General features: G+C 37.3%; 1 protein-coding gene across 1 annotated transcript in view; it reads left to right on the forward strand.

Moving 5' to 3' along the window:
• Positions 1-14,461: 14,461 nt before the first annotated feature.
• dmd (dystrophin) overlaps positions 14,462-26,301 on the forward strand; it is a 631,463-nt gene continuing 619,623 nt past the window's right edge. Inside the window, exon 1 of the mRNA XM_066706366.1 lies at positions 14,462-14,747. Within this exon, the coding sequence (XP_066562463.1) occupies positions 14,666-14,747 (82 nt within the window). The 5' untranslated portion in view covers positions 14,462-14,665. The remainder of the gene's footprint in view (positions 14,748-26,301) is intronic.

A 26,301-nucleotide genomic window follows, 5' to 3' on the forward strand; every position in this document is an offset into this window, starting at 1 on the left:
TAGCACCAGATGTTGCTGTTTTTAATTTGATCTCTAGAACTGTGACTCACTTTTGAGAGCTGAAATTATTTTTCTCAGCTTTATACACACTGGGTAGCTTCAATTACTCCACTTATGCTTCTTTTTAATTTAATATTCTATCATGTGCTGTTCGCGAAGGCTCTCATCAGTTACCTTTGTGACTTTAAGAATGAGGATGTATGTAAATCCCCAAGAAGTCGTCTAATGCTCAAAATATGATACCAATAAGAAGCTTCCTCATGATGGAAATGGAGAATCCTATATTGCAGATTATTTAAATGTTACCTACAGGAACCTAGTATCACTGCTTTTGCTGTTTCTATTCTTTCCCACCATTGCTTTTCAGATGCAGTGATACCTGCACAAATGACACTGATGGACAGAGGCTCTTCTTTTAAAATACCTTGATGTGTGAATCAGGAAGGAAATGGGCCTAAATAAGAACATAAATTAATTAAACCCCGTTTGTACCTTTAGGGGAGGGTGATTGTTTTCCACTTTTTATTTTCTTTCATATGGGTAATAATATATTTTTGGTGTTCCTTTCCCTAGACCTATTACTTACAAGGGTTTGATTACAAGGGTTCTTTTCTCATTTAAATATATTCTCTTACTTTGTCAATCATTATATCCAGGTCTTGTAAACTAACAGTAAACAGAGTCATAGTATATTCCAATTAAATCGTGTGGAGCTGCTTTACTCCTCTACTAATGAATTTCAAGCTTGCAAAGCCCCTGAATATGGTAATATTAACAATGGGCTGCATTTTATGGTTTAATAAAAACTGAGGGATAAGTGTTAAAGACCTGCATATGAAGGTTGTTGTCAATTCAATTTTTGTGTGGCTTTTCTTGGTAGCTTTTTAAGGAAGGGAATGGAAACAAATGTATAAAGTTACAGCAGTAAAAGAAACTCTTACTCATTGTATTATCCAGACAGAAAGCAGCTCTGGAAATTGATTAAATGTGTTTTGGGGAGAATTCAATCGGCATAGATACTTTTTTGGGTAGGTTTCTATGGAAACAGTAGGGGGTTTTACATTGCTTCCAACAAAAACAAATATATTTCAAATGTATAAAAATATAGAAGCCATGGAAATTATGATGTGGGCCTCAATCTTGGCCTCAGTCTAAACTAGGAGCTGTGATTCTTTAAATGTTGTTCTTATCTGTGAGTTATCCTACAAGCACATAAAGAAATAATGTAAAGACAAAGATTAACTGACAGAAAATGTCCCAGAGATTTTCAATACAAACAAACTGGAATTTAAATCGTGTGGAGTATTCTGAAAGGAATAAAGGATTTGCATGTATGAAGCAGTAGCTCATATGAAGATCAATTAAGTGATTCCAAATTTAAATATATTCCTATATGGTCCTTAACTTTGTGAATGTCTCTTCCTTTATTTATCAGAATGCATATAAAACAAAATAATCAAAAAACATAAAATAAATTATTAAGTTTCCCCCATTAACGACCGAGAGAATGTAAGTGATTCAATACAGTCACATTTAATGTACAATTTTTCAGAAAATGTTATGCAGAGGTTTTAAGTGTTGTAATAGTACCACGTAGTCTTAATTGAGAAGCGAATAAAGCCATGTAGTATTATCTTGAGAAAATCAGTTACGGTTACCATACATCTGCAGTAATGAACGCAGTGTGTAACTGATGTGAAAATTACAGTGTCTGTGTGGATTAGTAGAGTCTCTAATAAGAGGGTTGTGTTTTGATGACAATTGACAAGAGAAGCTGAATTGTTCCTCGGAGATGCTTCCCTTCAGCTTACAAAGGGCATGCTATGCTTTCTGAAAATTATATATTATAGTTCTCAGCATACAAAAAATAACTAAAGTCTCTGAACGGGATCCACAAAAGCCAGACTGCAGGATCCTGGCACACAGACTAAGCGAGCTCCAGAGGCCACACGATTTGCAGTCGTTTGGCTTTCATTATTTCTCTGGTTATTCTGTTCAGTTTGAGTCATCAAAGACGCAGTGTTTCAATCCGTGGAAAATATGACCCTACCGCGTTTCACTCTGGGGTACTAGAATCCAGCAAAGGGAGGGGTGGGATTCTCAGCCAGACCAGGAGAGCAACCCCCCCACACCTTGCTTTTGGGTGGTCTGGAATCCCTCAAAACCCTCAAAAATTGCAGCAATAAACATCTAGTGTTTCACACTTCACACATTTTTCTTTTTAAAAATTGATTGATAGGCATAATTCACCTTGTAGAGATGCCTTTAATTTAAAATATGATTAAATAACATTCATGTAGTACCTCGGTCCATTCCCCATAGACAATATTAAGAGGGTAAGCAATGGTTATGCTCTGTGCTGCAGGATGATTTCTGACCAGATTGATCTCCCCATACTTTACCAATTCTACTAACCTACACACTACCTCATATTGTAACCAACATACACTGCTTTTAAACTACATACTGTCAGATTGCAACCCACATACTCTACTGTTGACTACTAATTTAGATGCAATGCTCCTAACATATTTATTTGTCTACATCTTCGTCTTCTTTGTCCTTTTTGTCTGAATGCATGTACAAGATTCCCACTGTCTATAGCTACTATGTAAAGACACCTCAGCCAAGGAATCGGCTCGCCAGCATTAATATTATTATTACTATTATTATTATTTAAAGTTACATTCTCTCCACCCACCTCCCCATAGAACCAGCTCTGCTTTGTTGAATTAAAGCAATTACGTTAGATACACCTTTTTATATCCATCAATGAATTCATTCTAAATGGTACATAAGAATCAAGAAAAAACATTTAATGCATTTGATGGCTGAGTTATTATTCAAAAATGTATGGAAATGTCCATAATGAAACATCTATAGATTCATGAAGGCTGTTGTTTGGCTCTGATTTTAACAACTTGTTTTTTTTTTCTTTGCAGCAAGACAAAAATAATGAAGAAATTATGCTTTGCTTTAAAACAGTTTTTTTGTTTATCCTAATGTGATTAATAGTTCTCAGACCCTTTATCCAATTAAAATCCTATATTGTAGTAATTTATGGAGCACCATAGCTATTCATGCTGTATATGTATGCCTTCATTGCACTGGGTGTGAATGGGAGATGCTGCAGCTGGGATAAATGTTTTCAGTCTCCTGGGCAGTCAGGGATGTTTTAGAAAAATGTCTTTCAGTCTGTATTTTATGTAAAATTTGACAGAACATCCATAATTTAGTATTTGAGAAATGAATGTAAGAGGAAAAAAGTGTTTATCTAGATTTCAGTTTTCTACTCCTGATTAGATTTTTAAAAATATTATTTATTTATGTATGTATGTATTTATTTATTTACCTTGACAAGGTAATGGTTATTGATTTTTTTAAAGTATTTCACAAGCAGCATTAAAGCATGCATTAGTTTAAATTATGCATCACTTCAGCTGTTGCATTTATTCCAGTAATAGTCATGATTTAAAACAACAACAACAACAACAACTTTAGTATTAACATGAATGTAATGGTTCCATAATATAGTGGGATTGCACTTTTAACAATTACCTGCCCGGAATTAATCTTGCTATTTTTCCTGTCCGAAGGCCAAAGACCTATATCATCATTGTCTTTTGCTGAACCAATTCTGGATGAAGGCCAGTTGAAGAAGTTCATGAAGACACTTTAACCTATTCACTGATTTGTTTGTGTCTTGTTGTTACTATTGTTACTGTCTCTTTTTATTAAATGCAGGAAAGTGCTTGTTTACACTAGCATGCATCTCTGTGCTCCTTTGAGTTGTCTGCATAATTTCTGATAAGGCAGGCAGCACACATTGCTCAAAGCTGTTGCTGTTAAAGCACAAAGGTATTTTGACCTTTATAGTAGTCTTAATCTATTAAATTAACATACTTTGCTTTTCTATTTATTTCAAACATCTGTCTCAGAGTTGATAATATTTAACACCAATACACATAAGGAATTATTGACCTCTTCCAGCTTGATGAAGTTCACAGACATCTCCTTTGGAATTGTTTAGGTCTGTTTGTTAAAAAGGCAACGTGGACCTGAAGTTTAAGAATTATTCATGGGCCATGATGTCTTCTGTCTGTGCTCCTCTTTTTCTTCTTTTGGATTTCTGCTTGTCGCAGCAAAAAATATCTAAGTCTTGTGGCAATGTGACTTCTGATATTCCTTCAATATGAGATCTGTAGCCACTGCATCTTTGATTTATCCTCTCCTTTCCTGCGTACATGAATATTGCACTCTGTGTAGAGGAGTGCTGCGGTGTGGGTCTGACAGCAGGCCTGTGCCACTGGTGAAGTTGAAATGAATGGTCTTGTCCTCTAGTTGTAAATCACTTCTCATTTCATTTCATGGGGTCTGTTTATTTACTGGTGTACTTTTAATATTGCCTTTACCCTTTTCACACTTTTGTTCCTGCATATTGTCACATTTGTCTTTTATTATTGACCAAACATTTGCAAATATATACCAATAAACCCTGTACTTGAGTAACTATTAGTGGATTTATTTTTACAGCTGTATAAACCAGATTAGCTTGAGATTTATTGTCCACATAAATAGTGACAGTCAGCAGGCTGGGTTGGGGTGGGGTGGGGTGGGGTGGGGGGAGGACACCCTACAGTTTTATAAGGTGGGATGGTACATTTTCTGGATCTGTGTTTTGAATATTTACATTCAAATTTGATTTAATCAGTCATGGAACTGACATAACGTTAACCTTAAAAAAATATATATTTTACACAAAAAGCCTGCTAATCTATAAAATTGCATTTCTAAATGAAACCAACTTGTAAATATTAAACAAATGTATTTCAGCTAGACTGTGGATGTGTTTTTGGCTCATCCTTGCTGACCCCCTCAGGATTAATGCTCTGATGATAGAAGCTGTAACTCTCGCTGATGGAGACGTTCTTATATTACCCAAATGACTCAATGAAAAAGAGCACATCTCTTGGTCATCTTATTCAATATCCCCGTCACCGCTGTGACTTGACATGGAAAACCTGCATTGCTTTTAAAGTTAAGATTTATCAGAAGGGCTTTTACAGCACTAGGCTGAATATCTGTCAATAGCATGCAAGTCTATTGAAAATACATTCTTGCTTTCTAGTGTCAAGAGATGTGATTTGTGTAATGAACAGAAGTCATTGTGAAAGTTCAACAGAGTTAATCAAAATAGTTGTAATCTCTGATTTGCGGAGTGGACTTCGCTAGGAAAATAGTCTTACTGATTTAATTAAGTATTAAATTCAGTTTAAAAACACACGCACACACACACAAACTGCCTTTGCAGCCCAGATGTGAAAACCTTAGAAACCAAGCAATCATATAACCATTAACCTAATTTATTTTCTCCCATGGAAAAAAAAAAGACAAAATGTAGAGCTTGATTTTGTTTGAAGATGGTCCAGAGGTCTTTTAACTTGACAGTTCTTTATAGGCCTAAACCCTTTCAAAATAACCACTAATCATAGAAGAACATAAATTTATATAGTCCCATTGTATATTTTCACTGAACGCTGTGCCTCTGTAGTTTCTGCTCCACCTTATGTAAATCACAAGTGGTACATTTTTCAATGGGTAATGGGCAAGGGTCTCAAGCGAACATTAGGAGTCAGGCCCCTATAACTTTGAAAATGAAATGCAGATCCACATTACGTTTAAGCACAATTTAACTTTTACTCAATATTCCAAACTTTTTCCTGAGGTTTATAAGCAGAAATATGTGATGCAGTGTCTTGACATGAGTTTTGGTCACTGTTCAAATTAAAAATAAAATTTGACTCCACAGTAAATTAATATCAAGTGCCCGTCATTAACAAAATTACAAAACGAACAACAGAAAATCGCTTCTGTTCACAACCTTCTGTGTTTCATTAGTGTTGGCAGTGCCGCTGACCTAAATGTAATATGCTTTTCATAAATTACAGAACTATTTAATTAGTATTTGAGTGTTCTGTAGATGGCTTTAGGAACAAGAACCCCCCCCTAAAACATCAGCATGTAACTAGAGTTTACACCCCCACCCTCCTCTGTTTTAAATGTGCCTTTTTAGAAATGTTTCATCGCACTGCCAAGAAGCAGCTTAGGGTTCAGTTGAACATTTGTATAACACAAACCTGGTGTGTGTCCTGGCAGAGAGAGACCGTTATTATACATTTTTCACCTTCAAATATCTTTGTTAAATCTGTTTGTATTTTAGTGTATTTAAAGTTATCAGTAGTATAAACTGAAAGACGTGCATGGCATTACCTGCCCTATATTACTATGTTTGATTAAACCTGCTGTTCTAGCAAGTAATGGATTGATGTAATATTGATGCTGTTTTGTAACATGCTTTTGTAATGCACTTTCTCCTCCTTTGTCCTACAATGGTTGTACGAGCAGCCCATGTGCATTAGAATTACACAGGGTTTTACCACAATTCAACCGCTCCTTAAGACGCAACTGTCTAGAATCTAGACTCTAGATTAGACCAGTGGATCATTCTGAACAGCAAATACTGTGGTTATCTGAGGAACCAGCTTGGATACACAGTGACATCTAGAAATAAAGCTAAGAAAGGCCCAAATGTCATAAACTATAGATGGGTGATTATATAATTTTAACCTTCTCATTAGAAAAATGTAAAATGTAAATGTTTCTCATCATAGTACTATATCCATTGTCAAACAACCTTAGCAGTGATCTCCCATGTATTTTTCCCCAATTGCCATCTACCTTATTACCTTCATCTATTTTATTACTGGCTGCAAACTCTCTTCCCTCTCCTCTTGAGCTCGTGCTATAATATTTGAATGGGGTTCAGGGCAGGCAATAGTTCATTCTGTATTTGCAGTTAGTGGTCTCATCATGTGAAATGTAGGTCTTTCCTATACATTCTGTTATGGAATACCCTTCCTTGGGAAAGTGAATTATGGATATTCAGTCATTATGTTTTATCTCCTTCCTTGGGGTTACGGTAATTCACCATTCAGTCCTCTTTAAGGCTTTGCTTTTAAAAGAATCAATAGCTGGATTTTCATGTGGCTCTCGTCTCAATTCAATCTTCAGTTTCCTGAGACCAGATTGTACGCTGCATTGCACGGGGGAAGCTGTGGGTAAAACATAGGCAATTAGGTAATGATAGAGTTTGCTCCTCTCCTAGTTTAGCTTTTGAAAGAACAGTTTACCACATGTATGGTTTGTTTGTTTATGATGACACCTGTTAATTGTGTCATCAATCTGGAAGGGGTTTTGAGGATCTCATCTGTTTAATGTGATATCTCTCAATTAATAAGGTTTTTATTTTCCATTTTAATCATCCTTCTGAATTTAAGTAATTAAATAATTAAATTAAAACTGTGACAAGGCGTATTATCAATCTTCTACAGATAGTTTACATTATAGACAGCAAAAACAGATTTTCATGTTACTTTATGAATTCAGAACTTTATATTTTCTGTACTGTAAATTAAATTATACATTTTCCTTTAGTAAGAGCTTCTTTGAGATCATGCACAGCGTAATGATATGATTAAGTGATATAAAATCACTCAGTTCTGTATGTTATTTCATCTTAAATCAGGCAAATACTTGATATCCTTGAGTGAAAATGTTAAACATATGTATCATCTACAAATCTTTACCAACAGAACTGAATAAAGTAGGCCCTAATCTTTCTTTTCTACAATTATTCAAAAAATGATAATATTATTAAGGCATATCATATATAAAGCTGTATCTTTATTTATTTTTGGGTATATTGTTGTTACACTTAGGCTATTGTTTTTTCTAATTACCTAAAATAACTAAACTCTTTAGTAAAACCATTATCTTTGATCAGGTGACTGCTCAAGCATTTCATTAAAATCTCTAGCTTGAATTGCTGAACCTGAGGCAAATCGAAAGACACTACATCAATAACCTCTGAGCAGTGTTAACACTTGCCAGGAATAATTACAGTATTAAACACATACCAAATTACACATAATTAGCGAGTGATAATGCAAAGATAATTCATTTATTTTAGTAACTACATATGAAATCCTAAATTTAAACAACACATACATTTTTTGTGAGCTGAAAACCATTCGAGCAAAGTCGCTTGGCTTCAGCTGTAAATTGAAAAAATGCTTGTACGTATCTACAGTAATTTCTAATGGTATTTGTTCATTATTTCCAAAACACTGATACTTGTCTTGAAGTAATTACTTATCACTTAATAGGCCTGGAACTTAGAAGCCTATTTTTAATCAGTGGGCTGTGGAATAGATGCTTCTTATACACATCAGATGTAAATAGGTGATTAGTGGCAAATAAACATTGCTTGAAGGCAGCCTTTTGTGTATTGTGATCTTGCAGATTTTTTTTTTTATATGAAGCTGTTAAAACATGAATCTGTCACCCTCAGCTATTATTTGCTGCTGCAGCCTTTGGGTTACCAACAAAAATCTGCAGCTCTTAAGTAGGCATGCAGTACACCAACACAGAAAGACAAGCTGTGCCACACTTGTCTCACAGTTTTATAAGAAAGGGAACCAGCATTTCTTACTGTCACATTCCAGCAAGGAAGGCATGATCAGATATTATGTTTATGCCTGTTCCCACCCCTTGTGGGGAGAAGGGACTTTCCTTCTCAGTTTTGGAAAATAATGATGGTCTCCTATTCTTGTTCATAACTAGAATATTTTTTATTACATTAAATGTAGGATTCTGTCAGGAAATGAAGGCCTTTCTAATGCAGATTTGTGTTAATGTGGCAACTCTAAATAGCAGTGTGCTTTGCTTGACAGTCAACATGAGAATGGCTACATGCCTCTGCATCTCCATGCCTTCATGCTATTTTTAGATTGTTTTAATTGCTTAAGTTTGCCTAGCTGCTTTTCAAAGGCCAGCATGCTCATCCATCAGCTTATGCTTCTATGCATAAAAAATAATTTTAAACCATGTAATAACGAATAAAATGGCCATATTTCCTTAAAAAAATAAAAGGACTGCTGTGCTAGTACCTGCTTTTTTTCATGTATTATTAAAAAAATACTATGTGAGTGCAAGCTAGTTTTAAGTTTTCAAACAATTCACAGAAACTGGGCCATGTAGAGAGGTTGCCAGTTTTTTTAAATTATTGAGTCTCTTTTTAATATTTATTATATTCCACATTTGTAAAATACCTTGGATAAGATGCAAACTTTTCCCAATACTTCCTTTATCACACTGTCCTCAAAGGTTGACAAGAAAAGGGAGGTAGCTGGTCGATTGGCTTCCACCCCCATCTGAAATAGGTGTCTCGAGTTTGAACAGTAAAAGGGGCAGCCCAACTGCCGAATTGTTTTGTGGTTTTTGCAGATTGTACAGATGCTTTATAATGATTAAGTTCAATTAACAAATGTCATAATGGAGGTTATATGAGCTTTAATTGAATTAATGTGGAGTTCAGTTTGTTCAAAGGGTAACAACCTTACCACCACAGTTTATTACAAGAGACAAGGCTCTTATTTTATGTTCATCCCATATAATTATATAATTATGTTAGTTGCTTTATAAAATGTTTAATACTGTTTTTAATTGATTTTATGCAGCATGTGTGTGTATGTAAACAGAACCTTAACACATGATGTATGAGTCGTGTTGAATTGTTCATACATTGACAATGAAATCCTATCTCACAGACAACTACATGTATTTTTAGCAAGCTATCTGGATCTGGGACTTAAGGAATCTAAAGTGTCAATTCATTTGAACTTTGTCCTTCATGAAAAAATAAAAACTATTCATGAAAACTTTGAACTTCACAATAAGGACTAAGGACTCAAACTATCTTTTTATCTATCTATATAATAAATATTAAAGTTGTCATGTTCTGTGTGCCCCATGGCAGAAGTGAGAGAGAAAAAATGTATATATTTTTTAAATGTTTATTTTGGAAATTCTTAATTAACGAGATAAGAAGTGAGACTGGCAGATGTTTGCCATGGAAGACAGGAATCAATGTCAGAAGCTGGAGGTGGTGGAGAAATTACAGGGTGGGCTGTGGAGTAAGGGATGAAGTGTTTGAGTGGCTCAGTCATGGTCACAGTTTTATGACATGTTTTACATGGATGAAATCTGTCGAATATCTGTGTTTATGTATGCTAATTTGGTCTTCATCTGTTGACTACATTTTAGTCCCTATTAACATATAGTTACTCTAATATATGCTAGCGAGTAATTACCTTTCTATTACCATAGAAACATAATGTGATGTATAGAAACAACTGACACAGTATTATTTCTGTATGTGAAAAATGACATGGTTCTTCCTTATTAAGTATTTTTCCTTAGAAAGAAAGAAAAAAAAAACTAAAACTACCATGAAAACCGAGGGTCAAATGTTGCCTGTTTGTAATATTCCAACAAATCTAAATCTCCATTACACTCCAAGAAATTATTAGTCATTGCTTTTTCCTTTAGATTTAAAGCTTTCACAATGCTGTAAATTACATTTAGATACTTAATATATCCAACAGCTGATGTTAACACTGAAAATGTGGGCGAGAGCCAGTCTAAAAAAATGTTTTTTTTGTTTTGTTTTGTTACCAAAACATATTTTGTATTGGACATGTATTATAGCAAGCATTGCAGAAGAGGAAAACTTTCAGCCTTGAGTGTAGTGTGGGGGAAAAGTCAATTGAATATGTTGAAACTGGCTAAGTTTTAACTGCTGCCAGTGCGATTTTTATTTTTCCTTCTTCCTTTCTTAACCTGCCGCCATAACGAGCTGTGTCTGGGAGCCCTGCTTTATGAGGACGAAGGGAGCTCTGGTTATTGACATTCTCCCAGACAAGTGTGAGCAAAGACCTCCGACTCTGGTCTCTCTTCTGAAAGGAAGCCTGTCTTTACAGCCGCACAGAGGGTACTGTAATGAGTACAGGACTCAGAGGACAAATTGGGTATTTTGAACTGACTGCAAATAGGCTAATACTAATGCTTTATAATACATACTTTGAGGGATGGACATACATTTAACATAGGAAACATAGAATAAGAGGGAAATTACAATTGGATAAACATTGATGTGTATCAATTTGTACTTTATATTTCCAACTGCTGTAATAGGCAGATTCCATCAACTAATTTGTACTAATTGGATGTATTTGGTCAGTATGTTTATTCTGAACTGTAGTATTTCATTGCAGTGACAAATTGAGAGAAATTAAACTATACACATACAAATCTACACAATCGAATACCAAATGTAAGTCATTAATTTAGTATTTTATATAGAAGTTCCCCAACGATTCACTGAGCCACTTGGCTCCCGGTTGTTCACGAACAAGTTGCTCGGCTGAGTTGTTCAAAATGATCACGCAAATGAATTCAAGCTTAATTTTGGCTCACCAGCTCCTCTTAACAAAAAAAAAAAGATCACACAAGTGTATTTTCCCCTAATGAAAGCTGCTCCATATCAACAAGTTATGAATGACATAATATGGATTAATTAAAAAATACATCTTAAGTATTTTCAGAAATGTCCAGGTCAGACCTACACATATCAATGTAATTATTATAAGCCAATACTACTACTTCTGCTGCTGCTGCTGCTGCTACCTGCTACTACCACTACCACTACATCTCCTACTACTACTACTACTACTACTACTACTACTACTACTACTACTAATAATAATAATAATAATAATAATAATGAAGATATTGAAAGAGAACAAGACTTCTAGATGCTCCTACATGCTCTGAACTGTGATACTGTATTGCAGTATCCACAGGAGAGACCTTGCCCTATATATACACCTTTGGATTACATTACTACATTGCCTGCCCCTAATTAAAACTTTGTGGATGAAAGAGGTTGGTGTGCCACACACAAATATGAAGTAATTTTGTAATTTTTAAGTAGGTGTGACTTATGTTGGTTAACAATTGTTTGACCTTGGAATCTCTGGGACTGCTCTCACCTGGTTCTCCTGCTACCTCAATGACCGGACCTATCAAGTGACATGGTGAGGTTCCTCATCCATCCCCCAACCTCTCCTTACAGGCGTACCCCAAGGCTCCATCCTGGGCCTGCTCCTGTTCTCTCTCTACACTTGCTCCCTGGGCCCCTTCATCACATCCCATGGTTTCTCTTACCACTTCAGATGCAGATGATGCCCAGATCTTCCTGTCTTTTCCTTCTTCTGACCCTCTCATCCCCTCTCACATCTCTTCCTGCTTGTCTGCTATCTCCACTTGCACCACCTCAAGCTCAACCTCTCCAAATCGGATCTCCTGTTTTTCCCCTACTCTTCCACACCTTCTGATGATCTCTCCATCTCAATCCCCTTGGAATCCACCACACTCTCTCCTTCTTCTTCCGCTAAGAACCTAGGAGTGACCCTCGATCCTGCGCTCTCCTACACCCAGCACATCACCACACTTGACACGCACCTGCAGATTCTTCCTGATGAACATACGCCGAATCCGTCCCTTCCTCAACAACTACTCGAACCAGCTGCTCGTCCAGTCACTGGTCCTCTTCTGTCTGGACTACTGCAACTCCCTCCTGGCCGGCCTGCCTGCAACTACTACCCACCGCTCCAGCTCATCCAGAACTCTGTGGCTCGTCTGGTATTCTCTCTGCCCCGATTCGCACACGCTACTCCACTGCTCCGCTCCCTCCACTGGCTCCCGATAGCGGCATTCAGTTCAAGACACTGACCCTCACCTACCACTGTCTTGACCACACTGCACCAAGTTACCTTCAGACACTTGTCTCCCCATAAATCTCCTCCAGGCCACTGTAGTCTTCCGGTGCCAAAAGACTAACTCTGCCTCCTCTCCACTCTCCTTCCTCCAGAGCCGCTCCTTCTCATCCCTGGCCCAAGGGGTGGAATGATCTTCCCACTGAAGTCAAGACAGCAGAGTCCTTGACTTCCTTTTGGCATTTACTCAAAACACATCTCTTCAGACAGTACTTGTAATTCAGCCTTTACTCTCCTGTAAGATAGCACAACATTTTATCATACTACTTGCCTTGCATTACTAGTACTCGTACTGTTCATTTTGATTTCCCCTATGCTCCCTTCCCTTGGCCCTTGACTGTGACCTAACATCTTGTCTGCACTCAACAGCTTTTACAGTCCAGGATGTAAGACCTCATATATTGTATGCACTTGTGTAAATTGGAATTTGTAAAATGAATTATGCTTTGAATTGCACTGTATTATGTAAATTGGATTTTTTTTTGCCTGAACTGCACTGTATTTTTGCACTTTGTATTGCGCTTAAGTCGTGATGGATAAGGGCATCTGCTAACAAATAAATAAATAAATAAATAAATAAATAAATAAATAAATAAATAATTTGTCTGTCCTACAGATTACTTGTTGTTGAGAAAATATAGGCTGTTGCCAAAGGTTATTTGAATGCTTTATACAGAATTTTGACTGTGTACTTAATTCATTCAAAATAAAAATAGGGTAGAGTAGGCCACCAAGTTGTCTTTATTTGAAGGTCTGTGCCATTCTGTGGTTTCTGAGATGTCAATTAGGCTGTATAGCTGTTGACGCCCTCTGTAGGACAGTGATGGTAAAACCGAGACACTCTGCCTGGGAAAGCGGTTTCTCCTCACAGGTGATGCAGCAGGTGTGGATTAACCTGTGGAAGAAACACGTGGAAGCCACACAGGCGGCGTGTAACAGCTGGCAGTATAGGAAACACACATCTGTGAGGAGGAGCATCACCGATTGACCTGTGTATTAAGCATTACTTTAAAAGTATCCATTTCTGAAAACAACCTCTTGTATTTCATATATCTGTGCAACATATATTTAATCCATACATCAATGGACTGAAAGGATCACCTTGTAATTTACATCTGAAATGCACTATTTTACGAAATGATTGGCCATTTTATCCGATGCATTAGACATGTCTTACATTACAGCTGGTTTGTTTATTTGCTGATCACACCAGACAGGCGCGCATCATGCTCTTCATTAGGCTGCTGCTTAGCACGGTTTATGGTAAATGTAACCTAGGAGTAGACAGCGGGACTGGGAGCTGTAAGTACACGCATTGCTGCCGTGCTTTGGGATATCACGTTAGAGTTAAATTAGCACGTTATGTTTAATGAGACACCACATCCGAGCAGGAGACGCGTTAACCCGTCCCAAACCAGTGTGCGATCACAAGGTCTGCGGGGACAGTCTGGGCGCTTCAGTTCTTCTGCTCGCCTCACATCTCCACACAGCACAACACCACCACCGACCAACACGACAAGGGTCGCAAAGTTTCCGGAGTTTTCCGAAGCGCATTCGCATCGATCGTGTTTCACATGTAAATGCGTCCGAGGCTCCCACGTCCTTGCCCAGACCCGAGCTCTATTTTGAGGCGGGGATGGGTCGGCACCTGTCCCCCTCCATCGGGATCCTCTGACAGTGTCTGCCTGCTGTCAGTCCCGTCCTCATTTGGCTCCGTGTTTCTCCGGGGGTGATTGTGTCAGGCATTGAGCCGAGCTCCAGCCCTCTCGCCTGGGTGCAGTTTCTGTGCTTCTCTGTACAACAACCAGGATCCAAAGACCAGCTACTGCTTTTGCTTCTGCTACTACTACTACTACTACTACTACTACTACTACTACTACTACTACTACTACTACTACTACTACTACTACTACACTGAGAAGTTTGCTATGGCTGAAGCTGGACGTCCCGAAGACCAGAGAGACGACTCGGTCGAGGATGAATTCAGTGAAATCATCAAGACCAGATCTGGTAAGGAACAAAGTTTAGCCTTTACTTCTGCGGCTCTCAAACTACATCTTCTTCAGTGTGGATCCATTTACGTTCACGTCGGTGTTTTGTTTCTAACACTTTAATCTGACAGGCAGCTTGCGCAGTTCAGTGTCAGTCGAGGTTATCTGATTGATGGAGATCAGGGTAACATCTTTTTTTTGTTTTTGTGTGTGTGTGCAAATGTCCCTGCTGACACACAATGTTGCCACTGCGTTTGCTATGTAATCTACGGGGATGTGCTTGTTTAAAAGTTACAATATGATGACACAAAGTGAATATTGATATCACAGTTGTTATTTGCAAACAGAGTGCATTGTTTTAAGATAGTCGTGTGCAAAGGAAACAACACCCTTATTATTTCAGGTGTGTAGGTGTTGGCTTTTATTCAGCTACACGTGTTTTTGGAAGTGTCATGCCAGTGAATGATTGCGGATAAATGGTCAGTGATGTTTAAGACCTCTATATAACCTATATGCGTTTTTTTCCCCAACTCTTAAATATTGAATAATTGATGTGAATTTATTAACAGTGAAGGTTGAGTCTATTTATTCGGTGTTTGAAATAGGACAAGTCCTCCAAAGCCGTAAATAGCAACAGCTGTACAGCTTCCCCCTGGTGTGGGGTTTCAGTGATCCAAGTTTGGGAACAAGCCATGTAATATAGCACACAGTACTTAGACTGGACAACATAACTAATGTTATATAATAAACTACAGTATACTCTCACTTTTGTTTACTTTATGAAACAGGATTTACTATGCAGTGAGTTAAATGCATAATTTTACAAAGCTGATAATATTGGATTTACTTTCTATCAATCAATTCTAGGTATTTCTTAAACTTCAGTATTTACCACTTGCATTCAGATTCATTATAATTGACTGAAGCTCACTGATAAGAGTGCACTTTAACTGAAGCTTAAAACTGGTAGACAACAAGAGATATTTCAACAACATTATTTTTTAATAAATTGCATTGCCTATCAATGACCATTTTTGATCATGGCAGCAAATAATTGTGTACAACAACCGTGATGCACCAACTTAACTTTTTCTTCATGTTGTGTGTACATTTACGCTTCCAAGAACAAGAAACGTGGGCTCGGTAACAGTGATTGTTTTTAAAATACAGATTGCTAATTCAGAGGTTAATTTTCATAAACCTTCTAGACTAAGATACTTCCCACACCATTGTTTCTTAGTGGATAACAAAAATACCAATAAAAGATTCAGGATGAAATGGAAACAGATGAACTAAAACTTCTAGAGCAGACTGACTCACATGGTCTGTACATGTTTTGCAGAGTCATCCACCCAATGCTTTTCAGTCTTAGAGGATATAAAATGCTGGCATTGCTGTGTTATTAACTTCATGTTTGGAGATATGCAGTGATTATTATGCATTTGAATTGTATTTTGATATCTGATATTGCATTATATTAACTTGTAGTGATTTCTGAAAAATACTTTATTATTATTTAAAATATTGATTTATTTCTTCAATGCTATGATTATCAACTGATGCTCACCATTTATTTATAGACTTGCCATTAGAGGCTCATCTAGTCTCATTGCTTTACTCCTGCCTTGACTGAATCACACACAGCAAGACCCCCATGTGATGCTGACACATTTCTGTTTGCACTGAAAATTTCAGTTGGCACTTGTTGCACTTACACGGCCTGTCTTGAGCTGGGTGGCATTTTGAAAATCCCCAGTTCACTCAGTCCGGACCAGTACCGATGTTGTTCTTGCCAATTCACTGTGGCCTCTGTGGACTCTCAGACGCTGCAAGTTCAAAGCAACAATCTCCAAGTCACGGGGGCCGTTCTTACTCTCTGGGTGGAGCCCTGTTTTTTAGTTTACGATTAAAAAAAATGACACATCAAAGCAGTCAGATGTAACTGGCTTTTCTTTTTTACGCATATGAACCAACTATTCCCTGCCAATCTGTAGTTTAAATGCATATAACAGCATTCCTATATTAGATATGCTACATTATCACATAGAGCAGTGTAGTTTTCATTTGGTTATTTTTTTATCCTAAATCCCATGAACCCCCTGAGACTGCATCAAAAGAAGTGTTAAGGGATATCTTCATGCATCACATGGAGATTAAAGGGGCATGAAGCATTCCTTAGAAAGGACTGTGTTACTCTCAAAAGATGCCAACACAATCTTTCTTAATTCCCTCGGTACCAGGAATTTCTGCTCGATCATAACCATAGTTATTTACTGTTGTGATGCATATGGTCAAATGACTAAACTGCACTGTGAAAAGTTTTTTTTTAAGGCTTGGGAAGGGAAAATCTGGGAATTCTGCCCCTACTGTACTTCCAGGATAGTTTATTTCCTCCTTTGACATTTGGAAAGATCGTGATTGAAGTGACTTGCATTTTGACTTGCAGTGGGAGTGCATGCTATACCTTCACCCCCAATGTGGGCATCAGTGAAACAGTACCTGATTTTACACCTTTCATCTCCTCTCTGAGTGCTCCTCACTGAGCTTTTATGTTTTGCCAATCATTTATTAAATCAAATCCATAAAGTAAGAGTCAAAGTAAGAAATGAATAAGGTCAGAAATAATGATGGCTTTTCCTCAATGGTCTACCGAGCCTATGAATTTGTACTCATAATCATATACCTGTTTGTTTGTTTTTTTGTAATGGTTTAAAGTATATTTCTGTTTTTGATCTTTGAAATGTATTATCTTAGTATACATGCATGATAAATTCATTTTATATGAAGGCACACAGTTCTATGGCTTTTAAGTAGGAAACCGTGGATGCTTCTGTTAATATACATTAGCAAGCCTAATACTGTAGAGATGTAAGCTTTCTGTGTTACTGTTTCTATTCAGATCAGTTAGTGAAGAGTAGAAATACTTTTCAGCAGCAGTTATTTCTATTTCCTTTAGAATTACTTGTGATTACTCAACCTCTACTCTAACCTAAACTTGAGATAAATAAACAGACCCCTACGTTTGCAAATAGCATGGTTTAATTGTGGAACTATAAATAGCACTGGCAAACTGCAAGGCAGGAACATATATTGTGTGGGCGAGATCCGGAGTCCTGGTCAGTGGGACTCTAGGCTGCGCGCGGCTGAGAATATACGTTGTGTCCGGTGTAGGAGGCTTTCAGGTAAACTTATGCAAGTGGAGTCAAGGATACATCAAAACGAGCTTCAATGACTAGATATACCATGACACAGTGAATCTTTGAAGATTTTCAATTTGAGCTGAGGCACCAACATCTATAAAATGACTTTGAATAGGTGGCCATTGAATTCAACAGGCAGACGTCGCACATTAAGACTCTTGAACTTCCTGAATGTCAGATTCCTTGCTTGGAATATATGAATCTTTGTAACCAGCAGTGGATAAACATGTTTGATTTTCCCTCTACATTTTCCATAGTTTGCCTTATTATTTCCTTGCAGCATTTTTGTTGTAATCCATTATTATAGGTTCCTGTTTCCTGGCTTTGGTGCACAATAGGTAAGACAAATGGTGACATTGCAATATGACAAACAAATACAGTCTTTAGGATTGAACTCATAATTAACCATTTAGGCCTATTTTGTCAGTTACTTTTTATTCAGTCTCCACACTGTATGCTGCAATGCAGAAGGTAGCATTTGTACAAGAAGCAGGGGAGTCAATTTACACTGCTGTTCCAAAGAAAACTTCAGAAACATCTATATTAGTGAAGTGTAGCCCTGAGGATGTTGGAATGTGTGGTCGTGTTACCACCCCCCCTCCCCCCCCACAACAGACTGGATTGAATGGTTTCTCTGTTCAGCAAAAACCTTAAGATTTTTAACAGACCTTTAACTTTATCAAAACATTGTTTTCTGTCCTGCAGTTGAAGGCTCGTTCATACCAATGTATTCCTTTAACCTTGACTTGACATTTTGGAATCTTTATACTTCTTGTATCCTTCCTTTACTCACAATTAAAAAAAATAATAATAAAAAAAAAAACTGTTTGAAGTGAAGGGCCTGCTAAAATGTACTTATATGATTTTATGCTTAATAAGCCAAGAAGAAAGTCCCTGAGCCATTGACTATGTAAAAACACGATTGCTGAATGCCTCTGAAAACCTAGGCTGTTTTAGAAACAATACACTTGCCTTAAACTTGACAATTGTCCTCCACCACTGCCAGCTTAATACTAAGAGTACTGATTCCAGAAGCATCGTTCAAAACATTTATGCATTCGAAACAAATTGTTTTTTCACACAAAAAATAAATTCAACATACAATTAAATATTTTGAACCATTACAGTTATTTTGTTCCTGTATTTTATGTCTAGGTGACAAATTGTGCAAAGCAAATGTCGGAATCATCCTGTCTAGTTTGATTTTGGAAACAATATTTAATTAGATCATTAGATCATTACAGATGAAAGCTTTTTAGAAGGTGTTTCATGGGGGGGATGTTTTACACAAAGCAATATTTTAGAGATTTGAATAAGCAAAATTTTTAATACAAGTAGGACTAATTGCATGCCAGCTGTGCACATTGTATAGGCATGTGATCATCCCCTGGCTCCAAAAATGCCTCTGTATCGTGAGAGATTTCATTATAATGGGCCATACCACTTCAACAAGCTTTTCTGACTCCTGGGTTATTTAAATCATTTTTTAAAAGCACAGTTGTGTGCTTTTTATTTTATTATTGTATATGTACACTCACCTAAAGGATTATTAGGAACACCATACTAATACTGTGTTTGACCCCCTTTCGCCTTCAGAACTGCCTTAATTCTACGTGGCATTGATTCAACAAGGTGCTGAAAGCATTCTTTAGAAATGTTGGCCCATATTGATAGGATAGCATCTTGCAGTTGATGGAGATTTGTGGGATGCACATCCAGGGCACGAAGCTCCCGTTCCACCACATCCCAAAGATGCTCTATTGGGTTGAGATCTGGTGACTGTGGGGGCCAGTTTAGTACAGTGAACTCATTGTCATGTTCAAGAAACCAATTTGAAATGATTCCACCTTTGTGACATGGTGCATTATCCTGCTGGAAGTAGCCATCAGAGGATGGGTACATGGTGGTCATAAAGGGATGGACATGGTCAGAAACAATGCTCAGGTAGGCCGTGGCATTTAAACGATGCCCAATTGGCACTAAGGGGCCTAAAGTGTGCCAAGAAAACATCCCCCACACCATTACACCACCACCACCAGCCTGCACAGTGGTAACAAGGCATGATGGATCCATGTTCTCATTCTGTTTACGCCAAATTCTGACTCTACCATCTGAATGTCTCAACAGAAATCGAGACTCATCAGACCAGGCAACATTTTTCCAGTCTTCAACTGTCCAATTTTGGTGAGCTTGTGCAAATTGTAGCCTCTTTTTCCTATTTGTAGTGGAGATGAGTGGTACCCGGTGGGGTCTTCTGCTGTTGTAGCCCATCCGCCTCAAGGTTGTATGTGTTGTGGCTTCACAAATGCTTTGCTGCATACCTCGGTTGTAACGAGTGGTTATTTCAGTCAAAGTTGCTCTTCTATCAGCTTGAATCAGTCGGCCCATTCTCCTCTGACCTCTAGCATCAACAAGGCATTTTCGCCCACAGGACTGCCACATACTGGATGTTTTTCCCTTTTCACACCATTCTTTGTAAACCCTAGAAATGGTTGTGCGTGAAAATCCCAGTAACTGAGCAGATTGTGAAATACTCAGACCGGCCCGTCTGGCACCAACAACCATGCCACGCTCAAAATTGCTTAAATCACCTTTCTTTCCCATTCAGACTTTCAGTTTGGAGTTCAGGAGATTGTCTTGACCAGGACCACACCCCTAAATGCATTGAAGCAACTGCCATGTGATTGGTTGGTTAGATAATTGCATTAATGAGAAATTGAACAGGTGTTCCTAATAATCCTTTAGGTGAGTGTATATACCAGTGATATTTTTGTATGATTCTTGTAATTTCAGGGTTTAATTCACAGAGAGAATGACAAGAATACAAATAAAAATAAAAACAAAACATGAACAATTGTTTTTGACCTCTGGGGGAAAAGAATATAGAATTATTTTAAACCAGTCGAATCTTACTTACAGTAAAGCTTTCACAGTCAATTTAGGGCTTGTGGCTAGGATCCTGAACTTGTACAGGATATTGATCTGCATCTTTTTCCTGCACAGGATCTTACAGCATCCTGTGAAAGATTGTTTTTGCCGGGAAATAAGATAATGTTATATTAGAACAGTCTTTTATGGTGTAGCCTACATGGAAAACTGATATGGGGCTGAAAAACCACTTGCCGCTGAATTCCAGACGGAAGGGCTTTCTAAGGATGACCACAGGGACATTGAGCTGCAGCATAGCTCACATGGTCAAGAAGATAATTTAAATGCGGTCTCATTAACAGTTTCCTTTGTCTTTCCTTGCTGCTTCCATCCTCTTCTAAAGAAAACTAAAACTAAAATACAAAAATAACTTGCAACCCTGTCTTTTAAAGCCCCCCCAATATATTGTTAAACTTATGTTTTAAAGTCAATGGATAAATGTAACCCAAAGTGGACATGAAGCCGTATCTCAATAAATTACAGCTTTTCATTCCATATCAGCCAGACTGAAGCCTCTGCAAACCCGAGGAATATGTCCCAGCTCCCATTTCTACTGTGGCTGACTCTTAACAAGTGACATTCACACTCACCTTCATTCCACAACGACTGTCTCTCTTAACTTTCACTGCAGCTGAATTCGCTGTCACCTTATGTGGCTCCAGCGAGCGTGTTTTCACAGTAGCCCTTAAGAGGCACTTTCCCTCAGCTGTCTGGACCCATTGCCATTGCAGTCTGTCACTTCTCACAACCACTTGTTTCACGAGCACAGTGCTATGCCTGTGTGTAGTGAGTGCAAAAATCAACAAGATTATTAAAATGCAGGATTGTATGGGAGTTACATAATGGCATGTATATGTTATTTAATTATTTATTGTCATCAAGTACATCAAGGGGTGCGAGACAGCACTTGAATTAATCATAAAACTTTTGTTGTATTTTGGATTCATTTTCTTAATAATAAATCCCTACTGAAACAAGTTAATGCTTGTCGGTGTTGCTTCTACAATCATTAATTTTAGAGCCATTTATTTATTTCGGTATAAGGCAGTTTAAGTTGCTGCGAGTCTATGTAACGCTATTCACATGTCAAGGATGTTCATGTTTTTGAGGTTCAAGAAATTGAAGACTGAAACTAGCACTTGGATTAATGTGCAAGATCAACACAGGCAATGAAAATGGGTTTATAAATGAGTTCTGGGTCAGTTAGGATTTCGTCGTTTAGTGGATTGCATAAAAGGACCCTGTAAAGAAAACATGTCCAAGTAGATAGATAGTTATAAAATGTATGAAACATTAAGGTTGTTTGACAAAATGTGTCATGAAGTATGTTATAAGTGATTGTTTTTTTTTTTAATACAGTAGGTTTGAAGGCTTATAACTGATGGAATTGTATTCTAGTGGTTTTTAATATATTTTTGTTGACTGTCTACTGTTTTCATCTGGAGACCCCAGGGTGTGAACAGAAACAATACATGTATACTTTGCTGTGATCTGGGAGTGGGGAAAAAAGTCATAAAGTGCACCAGATGTTTCTGTCATGGATTCAGTTCTGCAACTAGATGAAATTACACATGGGTGAAAAATCCAAGTCATTTGGCCTTCTGAGCTTTTGTAATACTTTTGGTACTGCTTTGGTCATGGCTTTTTGCTACAGGCATGCTCAGCTGACATTTGAAATGTGGTTGATAGTGGACTTGCAAAACAAGCTTGCTTTATCTTGCGACTGAATTAACTGATTTAGCGGTTCCTTTTATGTTAGGTGTCTTCAATTTATGTTAAAAGGCGACCTAATGTGTCGGTAGAGTATTGGAAGTGCTCAGATTGTTGTAAAGCACCATGTTAGGTGTCATGGCTCTGTTTAACAAGTTGTGTTCTTGATCAAACACTATGTCTGATACAAATTCTTACAAATCAAGCAATTTAGTATAGCCCACGAAACAATTCAGTAATGTAGATTTGTTTGTCCAATTTGTTGCTGTAGGCATGCATCTCTTTCTACTGTTGTTACAAAAAAGGGTATTGATTTATAATATAATTAGAAAAGAGGTATGTTTGAGACCTATCTTCTTTTCTTAATGATTGCATTACAGGATGGCTGGGGACCCCTGTTTCAGCTGACAATAAGTTCAGTGGGTCCCACATGATATTCACAATAACTTGCATGGTGCTGAAGATATTTTGAGTTTGAAAGGTAGGCTAGTGCTTCAGCAATATAAAAATGACAGAAAATGTATTTTAGGAAAGAATAAAGGTAGCCTTTATAAGTGACCAGAGTAAATCCACTTTAATCTACATTTGCAGATGTGGTAGGTGTTCATTTAATGCAATTTACCACAGTGAAGTGGTTAACAAAATGAGCAGTACACTTGCAGTGTCCCAAAGGTCACTTGCCTGGGATGTATGTAAATGGTTGTTATGATACATCTCTTTTCTTTTAAGCAGCGCTGCATAACAGATGCATGTTGGCATGTGTTCTCCCACCAGCTGTCTTCTGCAATTTCATATGCTTCATTAAAAACTACTGTACTGCAAACTGAGTTAAAATGTCACTCTTCACATCTTCTCAGTGGTTTGAAGTCTGTCAGTATTAAAGTAAGTATCTTTTTTCCCTCAATTGTTTATTTGTAACCCTGTGATGACTGTCACCATTGTGCTACTGTTTAATTTTAGACTAGATTGTATTTATATACATATATACACCTAAGAAATAAACTAAAAATATAAAGGGCCAGCAAGATATAGAAATCCTGCCATATTCCACACTCTACTGTCCCTGGAGTGTTAGATGATGCAGCACAATGACAGTAACACTATTTATGTCAATTCAAGGACGGTACTATTAAGACATAATGTGGTATTTTTTGTCAGTTTGTTGGATTGCTGTTTTAGTGACTTCTGCCAGTTACAACTTGCCCACAGTCCATCCTAAATTTAGTAGCAACTCCTGAACTGAACTTGCAACTAAACTAGACTCTCACTGAGCAGGCTCCTTTTAAGGTCTTAGATTGTCTACCATATAAGATTAAGAATCTGTTATTGAAAATGCCTAATCAAGAACCCTGCATTAGCCCCTTACTTAATCACTTGTTATCATTTTTATTGGCCAATAGTAAGTCTGATCGGTGGTTGCTGGTATTTGGAAATGGAAAAAGCCCTTCTCGTCCTTCTCAGTCAGCCAGCTGTCTCCACAACTGAACCGCTTCAGAATCCCCAGCCCGCATTCCAACTTATATGCGCAGGAATCTTAACAGATGCCATGAGGTGAATATCCACCTGGGTAGAGGGCATCCAACCTGAACAGCTGTTCAGTTCTTTCCACCCTTCCAAGAAACATGCTGAAAGTGCAGGCTCTCCAACCCTCTTATCTTTTTATATGCTCTTTATGTAAAAGTATTGGTATTGAATAGAACATTTATTTCAGATTCAAGTACATAAAGGGATCAAAAAAATCCCAATTAAAAATATATTTTTTCATTCATTTGGAAAAAAAAATGAAGACTGTTTGCTGTAGTAAAAAAGAGACCGCATAGCAGAAATCTATCAAGTAAAGCATCTTTATAGGCAAAATATGTGTTGGCATCAACATGGTATGTGTTGCAACAGCCTGCGAGAAACCAACTGTCTTTCCTAGTCAAAGAGATTGGAACGTTTTTTTTTTTTCTGGAAACTGACGTTCGTTCTGTGCATCACGGCTAATCAATTGCTTTGTCTTCCTTATCAAAAATAGTTCACTGAAATACCTGTATACCTCCAGTCATGTGGAGCAGAAGTACTTTTTGCAGTGACAAATAAATCAATACAAACAGAAATAGCTTGCCTTGCTGCTGTATAAACTTAAATTTGTTTTTAGATTTTATGACAAGAAGCAATGGTAAATTTGAAGTACTTAACATAATTCATTGAGTTTTAGCCAAAAGCATGATTTTGTTTCACTTGTGTTCTCATAATGACCCCTGTAGGATCTCCAGAATCAATGTCAGCTGTTTTGAACAGCAACTGTAGGTGCCCACTGTCTAACTAGAATCTTCAAAGGAGAAAAAAAAAAGTATTAGTTTCCTGACTTTTAGAGATTAATGCTTGATTAAAATATCATCTTAATTATGGTTTACATTATTGTCTTAATAATTTCTTTTAATGTAACCTCCCCAAACTATTTCTGAAGAGCATCTATTTTTAATAGTACCATGCAGCATGCCGAAATATAATGAAAATGCATGCGTTTTCAAGGCAGAACTGGGAAATAGGTTTACGTGTCAAGCCATGAGATCAGTATCAAATGCAAGCTAATGCTAGTCTGATTTAATTTTAGAGGAAAGCTTTTATCTTCCTTGGCTTAAAGTCTCTTTTGAAGTCAAAGAAATACTGTAAACTAGATTATTAGCCCTGTGATAAAAGGCTTTAATGCATTTTGTTGACAATCTGGTGAGTGCGTTTCTGTATGTGAACCCTGGCTGTGAATGGGTTTCCAGCAGTATATTATTACTCGGGGGATTTTACACCAGACTTGCATACACACTGTTACTCTATGAACATATTTAAGTGGACAGGCCCAATTCTTCTGCACTGGTTTGCCTAAAACTGCTATTGAGTCCTGAATGATTATTAAACTAGACGTAAGATTAAGTAAGCATTTAGGCGAGATAACTGGCTGCATAGTATGGAATTGGTTTGATATTAACTTAAGAATATACCTTTGAAGCCTGTGCCTTTTTTCACAGAAAAGAGAATAATAAAATGAGTGATCTATCTTTCTGTTTGAAAGATCTAGGCTAAATAGGATTTGAACATTCGCTAGGCTACACTTAATTGAGTGTCATTTACAAAATGTGAGTTCATCCACAAAACAAAAAGAAAAGTTAAAGAAAAATCTAATTACTGCATATTGGCTGAAGCCAAGAGGGTCCACCACTGACTTTGCTTTACTCCTTGCTAAATAACCAACTGATCTATTGATCACAGCTTTATCCATTATCTATATATTTCACTCCTATCCATTTGGCTGTAGGATTCCAGCGCGTGGGCGGTTTGCTTACATTGTGTCAGGGTTTCTCAGTAGTTGGCACTAGTGAAACTAGTGTTTATCTTTAAAATTTCCTGAACAAACCCGGGGGACAGATTTTACTTTCTTCTTCTTCAAGAGGGAAATCAAGCTTCCTCAATAAGATGGCATCTGAAATACGCTGCAAATTAATTTTAGCTTAAACGGAGAAAAGGGGAACATGTATAGGCTAGATGTATAGGAAGGCACAAATTAGACACTACTTGAGCACAGTATCTGACAGGATTACACCAGATGAGATAATTGAGTCCCTGTACAATGGAGAAATGAGAATGACACCAAATGTTATCTTTAGAATGTAGTATTAATGGAATTCGCTTGTCTCAAAAGTTGCCCTATATTGAGAGAGGCATATTCTCTTTGGTTCAAGTTACAAATTATAACAC

This window comes from Amia ocellicauda, chromosome 6, assembly GCF_036373705.1.
Source record: "Amia ocellicauda isolate fAmiCal2 chromosome 6, fAmiCal2.hap1, whole genome shotgun sequence".
Classification (NCBI taxonomy): Eukaryota; Metazoa; Chordata; class Actinopteri; order Amiiformes; family Amiidae; genus Amia; species Amia ocellicauda.